This window comes from Rattus rattus, chromosome 10 (genome assembly GCF_011064425.1).
Source record: "Rattus rattus isolate New Zealand chromosome 10, Rrattus_CSIRO_v1, whole genome shotgun sequence".
Classification (NCBI taxonomy): Eukaryota; Metazoa; Chordata; class Mammalia; order Rodentia; family Muridae; genus Rattus; species Rattus rattus.
Window position 1 is genome coordinate 40,534,141 of NC_046163.1, and position 19,175 is coordinate 40,553,315.

Below are 19,175 nucleotides of genomic sequence, written 5' to 3' on the forward strand. Positions count from 1 at the left end.
CTTCATAGCCTGCCTCATTTTGATTTCTAATGACTAGATGTCCTCTAAGCAAAAGTCACACACACATACACATACCCCATCCTCAAGGAGATGACTACGCTAATGCTCTTTTAAGAGAAGATTGAGTCCCATCACCTACATTTATGATGAAGGTGATATGCAGTGCACTTGTCTGAAGAAATGGCAGCCATCAAGGTCATGGGCAGTAGTTCATGTTTGTGAGTACATTGTCACTGTTGCTGAATTCAGACACACCAGAAGAAGGCATCCCGGATCCCATTGCAGATGGTTGAGCCACCATGTGGTTGCTAGGAATTGAACTCAGGACCTCTGGAAGAGCAGCCAGTGCTCTTAACCACTGAGCCATCTCTGTAGCCCCAGTGGAAGGACCAGCTCAGCTGTTTTTAGGTGGCTCTTCTAGGGTCCTCCTCTCCTCTCTTACGGAAACCCCGTTTCATAGGTGGAGAGAGATCCTGAGCATCAAACGGCTGTGCTTCTTACTTCTCCCTCTCTTCCGGGTTCATCATTATCACTATTAGTTGTAAGACTGGGGGATTGAACCTGGGGCCTTGAGCATGCTAGGGGAGCATAGTACCAGTGAGTCATAGTCCCAGCCCACAGGCCCCATTGTTTTCTAAAAAGTTCCCACTTCCGAATTTATGGGAAAAGTTTCCATGGACTCTGTAGTCACCCATAAAGCTAACTAGAATTTAAATTTCATGGCGCTTCTCTTCTTCTAAAGCACACCTTTGAGAGTTGAATTTATGCCGGGCCAATTGCTAATTAAACGCTCCTGCCAGGCGGTGGTGGCACATGCCTTTGATCCCAGCACTTGGGAGGCAAAGACAGGTGGATCTTTGTGAGCTGGAGGCCAGCCTGGCCGACAACGTGAGTTCCAAGGCAGTCAGAACTGTTACACTGAGAAACAGTCTCAAAAACAAAAACAAAAAGATGAATGCAGTTTCTCTTCATAGTATAGGAATACACACAGATGGGGCTGCAGAGATGGCTCACTGTCACTTGTCACTCTTGCAGAGGAACCAAGTTTGGTTCTCAGCACCCCCATGGGTAGCTCACAGCCATCTCTAACCCAATTCCAGGGGTTCTAGGCACACACACAGTACACACACATGCAGGTGAAACACCCAGGCGCATAAAATAAAAGCCAATGATTAAATACAAATTAGAAATATACATGTTAATCATATTGTAACTCAGAGCCCCTTAGTAAATAAGTTCTTTTAAGGGAAAATGTGCCAGATAATAAAATAGAAACCTTTCCTTAATTTTTGATTCCATTTAATTGATAAGAAGCTTTTTTCACAGTGTTCATAGTCTAATATTTTTGACTTTCCTTTGCAGTTTGAAGGCGGACACCTCTTTAGAAAGTCATATTAACGAGACAGCTATGACGTGTGGAGTCAGGTAAAGGCAGATTTGACAGCTCAGCACAAATGACGCCAACTTAGAAACTGCTCCAAGTGTCCACTGCCGCATTTACTTTATAAGCGATTAATGGGCCACCACAAACACTTCAGATCTTTAGTAGCTGCGTTATACGTGAGATGCTCAAAGTTCTTCAGGACTATATAAAATCCCTTAAAACGTAGTGTTGGGACTCTTCCCCTAGCTGGGCCCAAGCCATCAGAGTAAGTTGGCAAATGAGATAGATGTACGCTTGATTAATGTGGTAGTCTCAGTCACCTCACTCGCAGATTTTACTTGTGAAATCGCCATACTTAATGCCTCTCTGACATTCTGTATCTTCCCTCTCTAGCTTAACTGTGCTGAACTTGGGGAAATGCCCTACAGTCTTGGTTACTGAAAACTCAGTGTGGGAGGAGTCTGCATTCTCACACTGCACAGTCCTGTCTGATGGAACTTTCTGCTTTACTTTTCAAAGTCAAATAAAGGTGGATATTATGGTCAAAGAATAACTGTTCAGAATCCATTATTCCTTCTCACTTCAACCAGACTGAGAATATATTATAGTTTTGAGAAAACAAGGACAGAGGCAGGTAGGTAGACAGACAGACAGACAGACAGACAGACAGACAGACAGATAGGAGAAAAAGTTGAAGCTCTCAAACCTCCTCAGGGCAGGTCCTGAGTGGCTTCAGTGCGTCAGGAAATATCAGGCGTGGCTGCACACTGCTGAAACCTGACTGGACTTGACCACAGAGCTTCCATTTTTCTGATCCGGTATGTCTGTTGCTGTTGTTCAAGGATATTGCAGACCAAGCCCTTTCTTGTGCCTCACCCACACTCATCCTTGGCCTTGGTCTCTCACGTCCTCGAAACACTGGTGTCATTTGGTGGTCCACTTGCTTTTCAGGAGTGGTATAAAAGAGCTTTCAAACTACGTGGAGGGCTGCTTGGTTTTGATTGTCAGCCTGCCACAACAGAGAAGTTACTTGAGAGAATCTCAGTTGAGGCATTAGCTAGATCGAGTGGGCCCATGGGCAATTTTGGAGTGGGGACTGTCTTGACTATTAACCCAAGTTGAAGAGGTGGTACCATTTCATGGGTGGGGCTCTGAACTGCTTAAGGGTGAGAAAATATAAGCATCAAACAAAGACACATTTACTCTTCTTTGCTCTTGATTGTGGATATGACATGTATGACCAGTTCCTGCCTTGACTTCCCCAAAATGATGGTCTGGAACCTAGAATCGTAAATGAGATAATCCCTTCTTCCCTTGTTAACTTCTGGTCTGGGTGATTTATCACTACTGTAGAGAAACAAGGACAGGTACCTTTGCCTTTGAGAGGAGAACAGACATTGGTGAGTGACAATAGTATTATTCTGCCTGTCAGCAGTACCTAGACTCTATATATGGCTTTGTGGTTCCCAGTCTCTCGACTCCTCATTTTACTGGACTGCTCAGTATATTGAGTGCACATTTAACCTTGCACTCAAGTGTTGGTGGTATAGATGCACTAGAAAAGGCATAAGCTTTATGGTCTCGCTTAGGATGCATATTAGCATGGAGTTGAAATGATTAGAAGATGGCACTTCAATGTATACAGAATGTGTTGCACTTCAGATAACTAGAAAGCAGCCCCAAATAGGACAGTTCCCTGACGGTAGAAATTATCAAAGACTAGTTTTTCTCTCTCTGTTCTGTTACTCATTTGTTCAACTTTATTCTGTGGTTGCATTTTTTTTTTTAAATCACATCCAGTAAAAGAAAAGAACAATCTCACCCCCCTACACCCCTGTCAGGGTTCTCTAGAGTCACATAACTTATGGGTAGTCTCTATATAGTAAGGAAATTTGTTGATGACTTACAGTATGTAGTCCTACTCCCCACCAATAGTCAGCAGGAGTTGTGAATGGAAGTCCAAGGATCTAGCAGTTGCTTAGTCCCACAAGGCAAGCAGGCTCGCCAAGTCTTCCTTCTGCTGGAGTCCTTATGTAGGTCTCCAGCAGATGGTATTGCCAAGATTAAAGGTGTGCACCACCATGCCGGGGTCTGGGATTTGCTTTGTTCCAGATGACCTTGAACTCAGAGATCTCCTTGCCTTAGTCTCCTGGGATTCACAGCCACTCTGCCTCAAGATCTCCATGCCAAGATCCAGGTCAGAAACTTGTATCTCCCAGCCTCAAGATCAGGATCACAGGTGAGCCTTCCAACTCTGGATCATGGTTCATTCCAGATAGAGTCAGGTTGACAAACAGGAATCGCCACTACACTCCCCTCACCCCAAAACACCTGCAACCAACCCCTCCCCAAACACTGCTAATTACAGTTCAGCTAAAGAATTACTTTAGAAGTCCAGCATGGTGACTCACACCTAGAATCCTAGCACTTGGGAAGTAAAAGTAGATCAAAATTTCAAGGCCAACTTACACAACACTGTTTCCAAAAAAGAAAGAAAGAAAAGTAAATTCTAAAAATGTCCTAGGAATCTCTTGTGCCTCACAGGCAAGAAGTAATCACACACCACTGGTTTCTGAACCTGTTGGTCAGAAGAGGGTGGTAATGACTTTCTTTTTTTAAAATTTATGTGTATGCATACACGCGGAGGCAGAGGACTATCTTAGGCGTTCTTCAGAAGCTGACCACTGTATCCTCACACAGGATCTCTCAGTGGGACCGGGACTTGCAGATTAGCTTGAGTTGGTTGGACAGGGAGACCTAGAGATGCACCTGTCTGACACCTCAGTGGTGGGATTACAAGCACCACACTGGGGTAGGCACTGGGGACTGTATGGCAAGCACTTCATAACTTGCATGGCTTTCAACAAGAAGGGACAATAAGGGAGGCCATGCCTAGGTGCTGCTTGTAGGAGCTGACAGTTGACTCGGTCATGTAGACTGTCACCTTCTCCTTTTGCTGACTTCTGAGGATGAAGATGAAACTAGCTTTGATAAGACTAGGGTTCAGCTCATCACTGTGATCTTCTTAGAAGGCTATCTGGTCTACCAAGAGCATTTAATTCTGGAAGAGCCATAGGAACTACCTCTTTAAGTCCTTGTTTCTAGGGCCGGGGCAGTGGCATATACACCTTTAATCCCAGCAGTGGGGAGTCAGGGGCAAGTGAACCTCAGAGAGTTTGAAGCTAGCTTGGGCTACATAGTGAGTTCCTGTTTCAAAAAATAAAAAGCCAATTCCCTGTTTCTTACAGCCATAATTCAGTTTCAAAAACAACAACAAAAACCCCACAAAATAATGAAATTCATTCTAAAAATAATTGAGGCCAAAATCTACCCTCCCCATTCACAATGCATTTAAAAATGTGTTCAGGATCACTCTTGTCCTGTATGTGTCTAACACTATTTGAGTATTTTGTATTTGGTAAAGTCTTGGATCAAGTCTCATTCTCAAAACTATTTACCAGAATTCAATTAAAAAAAAAAAAAGCATTCTATACTGGCATTATTAATGTGGGCAAAACAGTCCAAATACCAAGATTTGGGAGTTTGAGTAAGGAGGAGCAACATGTTTATGGGGAGGAGGGAAAAATGAGTTTGTGAATTCAATGGCAGACACTCCTTTGGTCAGTCAACCCAAGACTCAAGTTTGAGTGATCAACAATGGCAGTTTAGATTTTGAACTTTGTCATGAGTTGCTAGCATAGGGCATGGTAGTCTGAGCCCCCAAGAGCTGTGGCAGTGGGAATGACTTCAAGTCCAGCCTGGGTTACAAAAGCAAGACAGTATCCTAAACACAAGCAGAAATACCTCAACAGGAACTGGAAGCCAGACTTCCCATGAAAGCAAGGACCAAAGTAATCAAGTGTGTAAAGGAAGAGAGGGCAGTGAGGCACCTACTAGAGGGAGATGACCCAGGATGCACCACTGCCTAGATTTTAACTCTCCAGCTTGACACATAGCAATAAACATCCAATGTTCAGGCCATGGCATCTGTGTTACAACCTAGACTAAGACCCATAATACCTTTCTACTCTGACTAGTACCAGTGTAAGTTGGAAAGAAACCATTCAGTTCAGAGTAGAAAAACAAAACATACCACTACCTTACTTTAAGCCCCACTATACTGCTAAGACATTAGGTTAGACTATATGACCATTAGAATAGTGGTTTTCAACCTTTCTAATGCTGCAACATGTTATGGTGACCCCCTAACCAAAAAATGATTTTTGCTTCTACTTCATAACTCTAAATTTGCTACTGTTATGAACTGTAATATAAATATCTCCCATTGGCTATCGGCAACCCCTGTGAAAGAGTCGTTTGAACCCCAAAGGGGTTATGACTCACAAGTTGAGAACCTGAGTTAGAAGTTGGTGATCTGCATACCTACTCCCAAGGAACTGGCCTAACATCCATGTAGGAATTCTGTCCTTCAATGGCTCCTGGTTCACACCAAGATTTATCTGTCATACCCATGCCAATCTCAGCAAGAAGGAAGCATGCCCATCCATTACAGCGAGAGTCTAAGATAGTACTTTAAAACATGACAACAGTTTTCTAATCAGGATTTTATTGTTGAACCTCACAAAGCAGAATTTAGAAATGGCAACCCACTCCTTTAGGACATTTAGTGGCAAACAATGTCACCGCCTGTCTTTCATAAGGCGAGTTCACATTCACAGATCACTAGAGAGCAGACCTGGAAACTCCAGGAGGTACATGTGCTGTCTTCCACACATTCTTGGAAGCCCACTTTGATAGAAAGTCACCATGGATTTCCTATAGAGAACTCTCCCCCCCCCCCCACCTCCCCTGCTTTATTTACTGAAAGTACAGAATTGAAAGTTTCTCCCCACTTTATGGTTCTCCACAATGGGTAACAGAAGATTCAGTTTGGAAAGCTACAAAAGATGTTTATCATTCTAGCTTGGAGCCCACACTGACACTACCTTGCTGATCACAGACCCTGCAGAGACCTAAGGAGTCACCAACACATAATTCGTTTCAAAGAAAGCCAGTCAGCAGGGCGCTGTGATGGATGGAGGGGCAGAATGCTGGTGAAGGCACAGAGTAAAGAATCCCGAGAATGTTTTGGTGCCATTTCCATTTAATGAGCCAGTAGTATATCGAGCGACCTACGCGACTTCGGCTGTGACCACGCCACAATCTTTCTACGGAACTGCAAGAACCCACGGCTGTCAGCTGTCATCCTCAGGCCCCAGTGCTGGGAGAGCAGTTGCAGCCCCAGTTCCCGCAGACTTAAGGCTGGGGCGTATAACGGAGGTATTTCTTGCCAGATGGGAGCTCTTTGGTGAAGACTCCTTTAGGGAAAAGTTGTTTGGCTTCCTCTTCAGGGAGGGTGGGAAGGACCATCACACTGTCTCCCTTCTGTTGGGAGACATTAAGAATGGTGCAATTCAATCTTACAGTAATGGTAAAAGAACATTATTCTTTACTTTCTCTTCTTTGAGGAACTTGTTTTACAAATTGACTTTGGACATGTCAGGAGAGTATTTCTCCATCGTGAGTAGGAACAGTCTTGTTTTAAATTCCATCATAGCTGGCCACTACTCCTTAAAGTTTAATTCAAACACACACACACACTCACACCCCATTTACAGATCCTATTGGATTGGATCAGGCTAGATTCCCTTTCATCTCCAATCCCCCACCCCACTTGCTGAAAAATGTAGGTGACTTGCCTGGCAGAAAAATCAAAACCCAATACTCAAGTTAACACACAGAGCAGAAAGCAATGCTAAGACTCCTAGGTGTACTGTCTTGTTCTACTTATCTGCAGGGAGCTTTCCTAGGTATATTACAAGTTTATGAACAATCTGGGGGGGGTGTGGTAGTACAAGTCTGTAATCTCAGCACACCGGAGCCTGAGGCAGATTAAGTCCAAGGCCAGCCTATGGTAAGCACTGAGCTGTTTTAAAGGGGAGGGGACTGATTCAGAAGAGTGCTTGCCCGGCATGCATGAAGCCCTAGGTTCCCAGGACCATGTATAACTGGGTATGGTGACACATGCTTGAAATCTTAGCACTTGAGGCAGAAGATGATCAGAAACTCAAGGCCACTCTTGGCAAAATGGCAAGTTTTGAGGCCAGCCTGGGTTACATGAGACCGTGACACATACACCCCACACCTTTCTGAGCAAGTCTCAGACACACACATACATACACACACACACCTCTATCTATCTATGTATGTATCTATGTGTGTATCTGTGTATCTATGTATGTATGTATGTATGTATGTATGTATGTATGTATGTATGTATGTATGTATCTATCTATCTATCTATCTATCTATCTATCTGTGTTGGAGCTTAAGAGAAATGCTGTAACATGTGCACACCAGTTAACCAGCCACTGTGACGGGTGAAGCAGCCAATCAAGCTTTGATTCTTCCTTCCTGATTTTTGAGATGGGATCTTGCTAGGTAGCTTAGGCCAAGCAAGAGCTTATCCTCCGGGCCTGGTCTCTGGAATGCAAGGACCACGAGTACCACCCCAACGAGAAATATTCTGCTCATCAGGTAATAGATGTAAGTCTTTTTAAATTTTTGTCTATGTTAAGTATCCTTTATCTGAAAAGGAAATGTTTTGTATTCAGGCATTTTTGGATATGGAGTATGTGCACCTCCTAGTTTTGAACACCCCTAACCTCCAACAACTGAAATGTGAAATGCAGCATGTCCTCAAGAAGTTTTGGATTTTGGAGCATTGAGGAGCTGGGATTTTTGGATTAGGAATGCTTAACTTCCAGATGAAAAAGGGATCATTGCGACCTATATGTTGGAATTATGATGTAGGGTTAGCAAAAATCACAGTTTGTGTTTTATGCAAACAGTGTGAATGATCTCTGAAACAAATCCTCCTGGTACACTATACTGGGACAACAGAAACAGCCCCAAGAATCCCAGATCCTGAAGGTGGCCATGAGAGACTGTCCTTTGGATCTTTCCGGCAAGCTGGCCATCTAGTTCTTGAGCGATTTACCTTCCAGTCAACTGGAGTGGCAACTGGATTTGATGCTGTCAGCTGGAGGGAGTCAACCACTCTGAGAATCTCATCAAAGTTTCTGCCCGTGGTGGCTGGGTAGAGGATGGACAGTTTTAGTTTCTTGTCAGGGCCAAAAATGAATACCTGTAAAACACACATGGGCAGTCTTTAGTACACGACAGTAAAGCTGTTTCTGGACACTCCGGTCCATGAGCTCGATACCTCTTTCAGGGAAGTAAGAAAACAGAACTGGTAAAGGAAAATGGTCATTAATTACAAAGTAGCCAAACTAGGGAGGGAGACTCCTAGTCTGTCCACCCTTCCTCTAACAGGGGTTTCTCTACCTTCCCAATGCTGTGACCCTTTAATACAGTTCCTCATGTGATCCCCAACCATAAAATTATTTTGTTGCTACTTCATAACTGTAATTTTGCTAATTATGAATCATAATGTAAAGACTGATATGCAGAATATGACGTGACCCCTGTGAAAGGGTTGTTCTATAGTTAGAGTTCTATAATTAAAACAAAACAAAACCACAAAACAAAAAAGCAACTTATTTTTGTGTGTGAGGGTGTGGGTGTATACTTGTGCCAGTGTGAGAATAGAGGTCATGGGTCAGCTTGCAGGAGTTGGTTCTCTCCTGCACCATGTGGGTCCCGGAAATCCAATCAGATCCCCGGGTCTGGCAGCAAACGCTCTCAGCTGCCAAGCTACCTTGCTCCCGTGTAACACTGTTACAGAACAGATGAACCAGAAACCAGAAGCCAGAAGCACGCACACGTCCATTCACACAGCCCTCCAGGCTGTGGGAAATGTCGTCCTTCGAGGAAAGAGAAAGTTCCCACTTGGTGTGGATGCCTTAGCCTTTCCCTTCCAGCACGGGATTCCTGGAGATTCTTTGGGGTTCACTGTTTTAAAGTCTGATGCAAAGCCCCCAGGAAGCTTTGGAGTCACTAAGTGATCCAAGATGCAATAAATAAATAAACAAATAAACAAATAGAAACAGAACAAAGGAGTGGGTGAGTGGACAAGGTTCTGTCTGGGTCACAGGGCGCTTTCTTGTCTATGTATTCTTCAAAGTTTGCTGTTCCAGGAAGAAAAGCACTGCAATGCAACCTCGGGGTTCAGCCTCAGGTAGAGGTCCTAGTTCACCTAGGATGGTTAGTTACCGTGGACATATTTATTATGAATGTGAGCTGTAATTTATTATATAAATAAATACGTCACTAACGCGGGCTGTGTATTAGTGGAGATTAGGCTTGTTCCCCAGTGAATAAATGACCTATAAGAAAGTTCTAGATTGTCCTGTCAGAATTGCTTTAAGGACAGCTGGCAGGAGACATACAGATACGATTTTTTTAAATCTAAAGTTTTGGATGTACTACTTATTTATGTACAGCTACGAATTAAACAGAAATTTTAGCTGAATATTCTAGCCACATATTAATACGTACAGCGTGTAATAAAGGGCACAGTCACGAGCTGTCTCACGACTGTACATTTTCCTCTTGGACTGGCTCAAGCATTTACACAGTGCTATGACTCACCACACGGGCTGTCACGGGCATGCCTTTTTCATCCTTCTCTGCTGGATCCAACATGCCCAACAGGATGGCAAGGTCCCTGTTCTTATCGTCAATGATGGGAAATGGTAGCTTTTCTGTGGGTGCTGCACCATTGTAAGCATTGATGTCCTGAAACAAGAGAAGGGGGAGAGAGACTCTTAAGCCTGACACGGTCCTTGGAGTCTCCCCAGGCTAAGAATCATCACTTTGCAAGCCAAGGACCCATCCCCATACTCATGTTCTTTAAGGAATCATAATAAGATGCATGAACAGATACTCCTTGTCGGAAGTGATTATTCACTCAAAGGAACATTAGCAGAGCCGTATGCACAGGCCAGGGCCCTTCCCACGCTGAACTCTCTTGAAATGTACAGGACTGAGGAGGGAGGGAAGGCTTCCAGAAAGGGGTAGAATGCCTATCTGGGCTCTGAAAGACAGGTAAAGCTTTGCATTGGGAAGAACAAGGCATTTTGGGGAGAAGAGGAATATTAAGGGGATCATGTAGGCAAGTCTATGCATAATGTATGTAGGTAGCTAGGAGTTTAGGAAGTGACAGGGAAGTGGATTTAAAATTAGACAAGGGTGAGTTTATTATTCATGTGAAGCTCATCAGAGTGGAGACGGGATTGACAGGATGGCGGATTTGAAGCAGTTGGGATGGTTTTGCATTTCTTTGGAGATGAGAGGAGATACAGATCTCTCTGAGATAGCTAGCATATTCATTAATTTTATTGCCCGAAGTCGCTTTTTGTTGTGGGTCACTGGCTACCTGTTATTTAATCACCAGCCAAATTAGAACCAAGTTTCTTGCTGGCTCGCATAGGGCTTTCCTATGTAATCAGTCATAGATGAAGCTGGCGCTGCTTTTGGACATTTGAATTCATTGTCTATTCCAGAACACAAAAGAAATGAACCCGGGCATGTTCCTATTTAGACCTGTTATGTTCTGTGATTTATATATATTTTGATATTGCTAGACACTGAGTATTGATACATGAATTCCTGTCCTCGTCTTGTTTGACAGTACAGACACCGAAGAACCTCATTTGCTTTGTAAATACGTTTTTTTTTTTTTTTTTTTGAGCTCGAGCAAGTCATTCTGATACCCATTGGCTTAAGGTAAAGGGCTTTGCCAAAAACCTAATGGGAAATTGCCCACGAGGAGGTAGTGGAAATGCCAGTTACCCATCGCCAAGGCATGCAGAATGAAAACAATCCACCCCACCATCAGGGAAGATGGTAACTCTGCCTAATCTCATCCTTAAGACACCCTTTTGATCCCAGACACTCAGGATTAATTGGTGTGAAATGCCCATGGAATGTAGCCCAAGGTACACACCAAAATGCTACCTTTTATTCAATTTCCTGTGATACAGGGCTCAGTACATACATACAGATGGGAGGTATTATAGGGTTACTGTAGCACAGCCGATTAAAACATCCTGTCCAAATACCTGTGAATTCTTTTGCCTAAAACAGTTCCAATCCATTCACTCAACAAATCCTGACTGTTACCTATACTGAGGACTTTTTTTTTTTTAAATAACATTTTATGTAAATCAGAGGTTTGACTGTGTCAGGTGTGTCAGATCCCCTGGAACTGGAGACAGCTGTGAGCTTCCAAGGTGGTTGCTGGGAACTGAACCTGGGTTAACAGCTAGCGCTCTTAACCACTCCTGAGAACTTTGGTAGCAGTGAATTAGTTTATTCCTGCTGGACCCTACACTCCCAAGGGGGAAAACATAGTGACCAGACAAGCAGAGATTTACACAAGGGTTAAAGAGGAGATATGAAGTACCATCAGGTGTTATAATTTTAAAAACAAAAAGGGTTATAACGAGCCATTTGAAGTAAAACAGCAAAGCAGTATAGGACAGGTAAGGTGGGTGGATGTATTTAATACAGGATGAATCAAATCTCAGGATAATGGCGCCCACTTTTATACTAGCTAGGTTCAACATGCCTGCATGGCCAAGGGAGGTGCCAAGGAGGCCATGCTGTACTACCTGGGGACCAGGAGTCCTGACAGATGGGGCTCAGAGAAGCAGCTCATGGACGTTATCTTTGGTTTATCTTGGTGAGTGGAAGAACTCACCAAGGGGGAAAGAGAGAAGCGGCGGCCCAGCCTCAGCACCAGTTAGGAACTGGGAGAGCATGAGGAACAATGCTAAAGTATGGTCAGCTGGAGGCTGCATCCTGAAAAGCCAGAGCAGAGGCTTAGAGAGATCAACTGGGCTGAATCCTACTGATGAACCGGGGCAGACGGTGACAGAGAAGCTGTCGTTGAGTATAACAACACAGATCACTACAAAGTTGAAGTCTGACTTTCAGTTAACTGAGGTTTACATACACTTTTCTCTCAGAAACCAAGTTACATTCTATGAAACTTCACACTCATAGCACATGGCAACCAATACTTCTGATACAGAGGAGGGGAAAGCAAAGTGGCTTTTCCTATTTTCTTACTATGGAACATAAAGATTCCCTGACTTCTCTGGTCATCAGGAAGTCTATAGGCATTTTCCCCTCCAACAACCAGTCAGTTCTACGATGTATACCATTATTGAGTCTTCAACTCAACTTGGACGTTATCTACCTGCGGAGACAGCAGATTCCACAGAGGGATGAGATCAAGAAGATTACCTCAACTTTTGATGCCAATCACAAGTTCCAAGCTGACTAACAATTTGGGACACTTATGATCCTTTCTTTGGGACTGGTAACAGAATTTAGGGAAATGCATTTACAAAGGATGTAGATGAATAGATGTACAAATTTGGGATGGAGCCTCCATGCCCTAGGTTTACCTAACCTTCCAGGAAAGCCCACTCGTTTAGCAATCCAGATCATGGAACTCATTATGGAATCTTCATTGCATGGGTATTAAATCATCAACCACAGATGCACAGTTCAACCTTCAGCTGCTTCTCCCCCTAGTCCTGCCTGGTTCTGTTCAAAGTTGTAGTGGGAGCTATGGCCTCCAAGCAATCATTAGCATATAAAAAAGGCACTGCATCTCAGAAGAATAAAGACTATTAGGAATGCATGGGAGGCAACCAGAAAGGAGGAATCTCTCTCTCTCTCTCTCTCTCTCTCTCTCTCTCTCTCTCTCTCTCTCACACACACACACACACACACACACACACACACCACCTCAGGTCATAGAACTATACCTTGCTCCAGGCAAAATGATCCTCAACAGAGTCTATTGAAAGAGCAATCAACTTAACATTCCTCTTGGCAAACTCTGGCGCCAGCTTTGCAGCTCTGCCAAGTTCTGTGGTGCACACTGGGGTAAAGTCCCGTGGGTGGGAAAAGAGAATGCCCCATCTGGAATGAAGAAGAAGGTCACAACTGAATGGAAGTCACCATCACCACACAGAATGAAACACTGGGTATTCACACTTAAAATGTCTGCATAATGAAGACATTTAAACCTTTTAGTTCTAACCCTGTCTCCAGAGAAGACCAAGTTGACAGCTCAAATAGCTTTATAAAACTTTGGACATCAAATATATGATGATGGGGATGTCACTGTAGATCAGGCTTGGCCTTGAACTCAGACTGGTTGGCCTCTGCCTCCCAGAGTGCTTGGGATTAAAGGTGTGGGCCACAGTGTGACTCCTTTTCAGTCAATAAAATTTGTGCTGTTCAAGTCAAGCACCCTATTGAAATAGTCCTTAAAATTCATTGCCTACTATGCCCCAAATCCAAACAGATGTCTGATTATAATAAACAGATTATGTAACCCAGAGCAGAGAGAGCTCTAGCCTCAGACTTGTAGGAAAATAAGATTCAGCTTGGCACTTGGCGTTTTAGAAGCAGGCATACATAAAATCTTTCATAGAGCCACTCACTGATCTAACCTGTTAAACAAGACGCCCATATTTTCACCAAGACAAAAATGCTACTCCACTGTTGTAGTCTCTTTCTTTAGATCAAGCAGGTAGAAAACAGATACTCTACAGAGTAGATTTCCCCATCAACAGTTAGTTCTTAGGTAAAGATAACAATGGAATCCATGTCCAAGGATAAGACTGTACAGATGTTGACAATGATTCCGGAGTTCCTGAGAAACCTTTGCGTACATTTCCTTCTCTTTGGCAATAGCTCTTTCAAGCTCAAAGGAAAATTCGGCACGGACACTCCCACTGCTTGAGCCACCCAGGGCCAAGGTCCCTAAACTAGATTACTCAATCTGGCCTCGATGCAGAGCGTTTGGCAAACCTCCCTGGGCGCGAAGAACAAAGCAGACAAAGCCACTGCCCTCCACCTACAGCAGCCACTCACAGGGCAAGGCAAGGCCTAAAAGGATGGGAGACCCTACTGTAGGAAAGAGGTGGGTAATACTTGAATCTGTGGAGATGCGTGTTTAGGGTTTTTCCTTTAATATGGGGTATTAAAAGCAACATACAGCTTTCAAGATTTATTCTAGATGTCACAGTTAGGCCTTAGGTCCTACTGGAAAGGACCAAAGTTGGTCAGATGAGACTTAAGAGAAAGGCTCTATAAGTTGCAGGAAAAACAAACAAAAAGAAGTTACAGAGCATTTCTTTTTGTACCTTGATAGGAGTGATTAATTAGAATTTTCAAACTTGTGAGACAATGTGTTTTGCTGAATCATGCTGGTGAACTGCATTCACACCCCTTCACACACTACGCCCCTTCCGGCGTATCTCAGGGCATTCAAAGAATGTCTTGCGCTGGCCTGCTTTCCCTACTCTTTGGAGAAATTCAATTACATTATGCCATATCCTTCCTCATTTTCTAAAGACTAAAGGTTTCCTCCTTCTAACAGAATGGAGTCTCCTATCAGAAAACCTCTGGTGCAGGTGTTTTGATTAGTGAGGAACCCTGGGATATACATGACATCCATAGACCACACAAAGTTACTCAAACCCACACAGCTCCCCAAACCTTTAGCTGTTTCAAATTGTCAGGGGTAGAGTAATGTTTGAAGTTCTTTTTTTTTTCTCCTCCAAAGGATATTTGAGTCAGTAAGTGACAAACTGACTTGAGATCATCTACAGAATGGAGTTTGGAAAAACTAGGCAAACACGCAGGGTGGAAATGTCTTTCTTGGTCATTGCAGGTGTATCATGACTCACTGGTGCTAAGCGCACTGCCATGCTTGCTTATAAATTTCCCTCATCCTAAGGTACCACTTCATGGACTGGAGAGATGGCTCAGTGGTTAAGAGCACCGACTGCTCTTCCAAACATCCTGAGTAAATCCCAGCAACCACATGATGGCTCACAACCATCTGTAATGAGATCGGGTGCCCTCTTCTGGTGTGTCTGAAGACAGCTACAGTGTACTCACATATATATAATAAATAAATTAATTAAAAAAAAGATACCACTTCATCTGTTTATTTAGTTATTTAGAAACAGAGCCTCACTAAGCTGGCTTAGCCTTGAAGTTAGGATCTTCCCAACTGTCTCCTTAGTACATAGAATAAAACAGTTCCTTGGTTGCAGCAGAACTTTCTAGATCAATAAACAATCACAAAGACACCCCCCTCCCGCACACACACACTCCAGTGTGGCCATCCTCACAGCACATGTGCTTTAGATTCCTATGATCTCTTGTCCATACAGATGAAGAGTTCCGAAAGATCTTGCATTTCCTGAGGGTGTGGGTCGCAGACAGGAACGGGAAGGAACACCGTGTAAATCGTGGGCGGTCTTGGATAAATATTAACACTAGAGTTTTGAGTTATGAGACTGGCAGTCATGCTTATTCTTAGACTTTTCTCCTGCAAGGCCTAAGGGTTCCATATGTACTTTTTCTAGTCCACCTCTTTTAAAAGCTCTGCTTCCCCTTAGTCCGTAGGCGCCAAACTCACCTAAGGAAAGAATCCTCCCCTGATTCTCTACTGGTCACTTAGTAGTTTCATAAACTGCACTGTCCTCATACATACTAGATATGAAAAGGACACAGACCCAAGAGTTTGTTCATTGAGTGTAGTTGGGCACTGAAACTCCAGAACCACGATGTAGCCTGACACATATGCAAAACGCGGTCTGAAACTAAGCATCTTACGTTACTATTTGTGCACTCAGGAGCTTTAAAACTAAGACAATATCGGTGCACTCCTAGCCATTATGGCCACCACTGTTGCTATCATCAGCGAGGCCAGGCGCTGAAGCAAGGCAGAGGGGGAGGGGACCACTGGGAAACAAAAGAGTCTCCAAGTGGGAGGTACAGTGTCCTAGCCTTGGAATGGCCTACAGTGGCAAAACGGTCACAGGAGCTTATCGGCCCCCTCAAAGCGCTGCTTCTTCTAGAATCACGGTCACACCTACAGAGTGTTCTTGGTTCCTCCCAAAGCTGTTACATAGAATCTTGTTTTTGACCACAGAAGGAGGCTCTGGACAAAAAGTCTTTTGGCTACTTACTTGGCCCAGTAGTTCATTTAAAAAAATTCAAAAGTCCGCAAATAACACTCCCCGAAGTTAAGCAGGATCTCAGATAATATCGGGCCAGCCCTTAATTTGTGGCTGTGTGCTCTAACTTTGGCCTTAGGCAGCCAACTTCCGCAGGGTGCAAATTCCAGAGCGGCGGGAGGTCGAGCAGTGCGACCCCGGGCAAGCGTTCCGGGAAGTGACCTCAAACACCGAACGACCCCGCCCCACCTTCCCCGGCCTTCCGGATCGACCAGGGCATAAACCGAGCACTGTATACAAAGCCAGGTTAAAAGGACAACAAACCGTCCTCGGCAAAGGACCTCCGTCCCCATGCCAGCCCAGCCATGCTGGGTCAGGGAAGGATCTGCTGATCGGCGCAGGGCCGGCCAGAGGTCGCAGGTCCCCAGCAACGCCCGGTGATGCTCCGCAGGACCCCGGCGGCGGGCACGTGCGGGAACCGGTGAGGGGCTAAGCCAGCAGCGCGCCGCGGCCGAGCGCAGCACAGAAAGAAGCGGGGCCAGTAGTTCTAGGGACCCGTAACCTGGCAGGGCAACGCGGTGGCCACTTACGAATCTCCTAGGAAATCGTGGAAGCGGATGTGGCCGATGGTGGTATTGGCCTCAAAGTTGGGGGCTTCGTCCCCGAGAAGCAGCCCTCCGGGCATGGCGGCACTGGTGACGCTGGGAACAAGGAGGCGCAGCCGCAGCAGTGAGGAGCGGGCGGGCTCCTACGGAGACCTAGATCAGTGCTGGCCGAATGGGCGGGCCCGGGGCGGGGCGGGGCGGGCTCGGGGGCCGGGCGACCGCGAGTCTGGCGGCTGCTGTTCTTCACGTGGAGTTTACAGGCAAGCGAGATTCTGGAGCTAAAGGAGGCCACGTGCAATAGGAAGGAAGCGTAAGGCCGAGAATTGCGGGCACTCGTACGTCTCGCGGCTCTGCAAAGATGCTCTAGGCGAAGGCGGAGTTAGTGCAGACCCGCTAGCCTTCCCACCCTTGTCGGACTTACAACTTAGAGGTCTGGTGGTACACCCCTCTTTTACGGTGAGCATCTAGTAGTTGGCTGAATGAAGGAGACTACTCAGCCAACCTAGGCTGCAGAAGTTTCTCAGGATGTGGCAAGAACCAGACTTGTGGCGGGGGCTCAGTCAGAGGAAGTGGCTTTCTTATTGCAACAAAAATTCTATACAGATGTCAATAAGAGGACATTGGAAACAACCTTTTTTTATTTCGCCTCCCCATTCCTGGAGTTTCTTATGAATTATAAGATGCGCAACACATTAATCCTAAGGTTTAAATAACGGGTTTCATATCAGACTTCTTGAGATCGAGTGTATGCAAGTCAATTTCCACCCGAAGAAGTGGGAGAGTTTGACCCACTTATTAACTATTTTCCAAGCACAAAGTAGAGAGGATGCCTGCCCTTACTAGAGACAGATAGTAGATGTTCTGCACAAAAACCAGAATCTGTTAGAACCTCAGCCTGGTGATCGCAAACCTGAAACCCCAACTACTCCAGAGAAAGGAGGGGGATTGTAAGTTTTGAGCTACAGAGGAAGTTCAAGGCCAACCTGGGGAACTTAGAGCCTGTCTCAAAATAAAGTAAAGGGGAATTGGGAAGCAGGTCTATGGTAGAATGTTTGCCTGGAGTGTGGGAAGCCCTAGGTCCAACCGCCAGTGCTAGGGTGTGGTGGAGAATATGTTAGAAAGCCCCAGAGTCCTAGCTGGAGAAACGAAAGTGAGTATATGTAAGTTAAGTGAGGCTAACTGGAGGTCGGCTTTAGATTGTGGGGTCCAGCCTGGGAGAGCCTGCAGGACAGTGTATATGAGGTAAACTACTTAGCACATGGCAAGCACTCTGAGAGTGGTAGCAATTACTTAGGTGATCTGATTCATGCAGTAACTCTTACTTTCCTTATTGCTAGCTAGACACCATGGCGGGGCCCGATGTGAGACATACTCCCAGCTCTTACAGCAAAAGTTAATCGAATGCAATTATTATATCATGTAAAGTGATATGGACAGGGGAGCTGTGATTGTTTGGGGTTCGGTGTGAGGAATCCTCTGGAATAGACTCAGATTTAAAGGAAAGTTGTGGCAGTGCTGTGTGCAGTGACCCACTGTGACCTGTGTTTCCATCATGGTGTCGAGCCCTGTCTTTTCGTCTGCGTGCCTGCTGGTCATACCTGCTTCATTGTACACAGACTGACAGTGAGATGACTGCATTTTAAAGTTAAGATAACTTAATCTCTAGCTTGACTCCACCATTCTGCTTTGAAAGCACATATCTTCACTTTATTTGTTTACTTATTTTCATAGTAGGGAGGCAAAGTAGCTTGAGGTTAGGGAAGTATGAGCAGTGTTGCAAAGATGGGCTAAAAATCTGATACACCACAATACAGAGAAAGGGAGCAGAAACAAAGTGACTGATCTCTATGAACAGCCACCACTTTAAATTAAGCTAGTAGGATAAACACCTTTTCCAATTTATAGTGCTAGAAATGGCATGCTGGTGGTGATTTGGTAACTGTGCTTTAGCCTTGGCAAAGATTGGAATTCTTTTAAGGTAGAGATTAACCTGTCTGTTTGATTGTTTTTCAAGACAGGGTTTCTTTGTGCATCACTGGCTGTTCTGGAAAATGCTCTGTAAACCAGGCTGGCTCCAACTCACAGAGATCTGCCTCCTCCCTCTGTGATCAAAGGTGTGTGCCACTGCCCAGTTGAGATTAACATTTTTGACAACACTTTATTTGACAAAACACTTGAATTTCTGCCTTCTGAGAAGTCTACAGATCTAGCAACAGAAGACTACAG

General features: G+C 44.6%; 2 protein-coding genes across 2 annotated transcripts in view; one reads left to right on the forward strand and one right to left on the reverse strand.

Moving 5' to 3' along the window:
- Positions 1–1,483, forward strand: part of Slc9c2 (solute carrier family 9 member C2 (putative)) — a 64,134-nt gene extending 62,651 nt beyond the window's left edge. Inside the window, exon 27 of the mRNA XM_032914660.1 lies at positions 1,363–1,483. Coding sequence (XP_032770551.1) covers positions 1,363–1,398 — 36 coding nt within the window. The 3' untranslated portion in view covers positions 1,399–1,483. The remainder of the gene's footprint in view (positions 1–1,362) is intronic.
- Positions 1,484–5,932: 4,449 nt separating this feature from the next.
- Positions 5,933–17,098, reverse strand: Prdx6 (peroxiredoxin 6). The gene is made up of 5 exons (XM_032914925.1): positions 16,935–17,098; positions 13,129–13,285; positions 9,938–10,084; positions 8,385–8,531; positions 5,933–6,769 (listed from the first exon to the last, which is right to left on the reverse strand). The coding sequence occupies exons 1-5, from the start codon at positions 17,027–17,029 to the stop codon at positions 6,641–6,643; spliced, it is 675 nt and encodes a 224-aa protein (XP_032770816.1). The 5' UTR covers positions 17,030–17,098; the 3' UTR covers positions 5,933–6,640.
- Positions 17,099–19,175: the final 2,077 nt, after the last annotated feature.

Excerpts from the sequence above, each read along its gene's own strand:
- Prdx6 (XM_032914925.1), bottom strand. The coding sequence starts at position 17,029 with ATGCCCGGAGGGCTGCTTCTCGGGGACGAAGCCCCCAACTTTGAGGCC. Across the intron at positions 13,286-16,934 it reads CACGATTTCCTAGGAGATTC|ATGGGGCATTCTCTTTTCCC; the intron begins GTAAGTGGCCAC and ends TCTTCATTCCAG. Across the intron at positions 10,085-13,128 it reads ATCATTTTGCCTGGAGCAAG|GACATCAATGCTTACAATGG; the intron begins GTATAGTTCTAT and ends CTCTTGTTTCAG.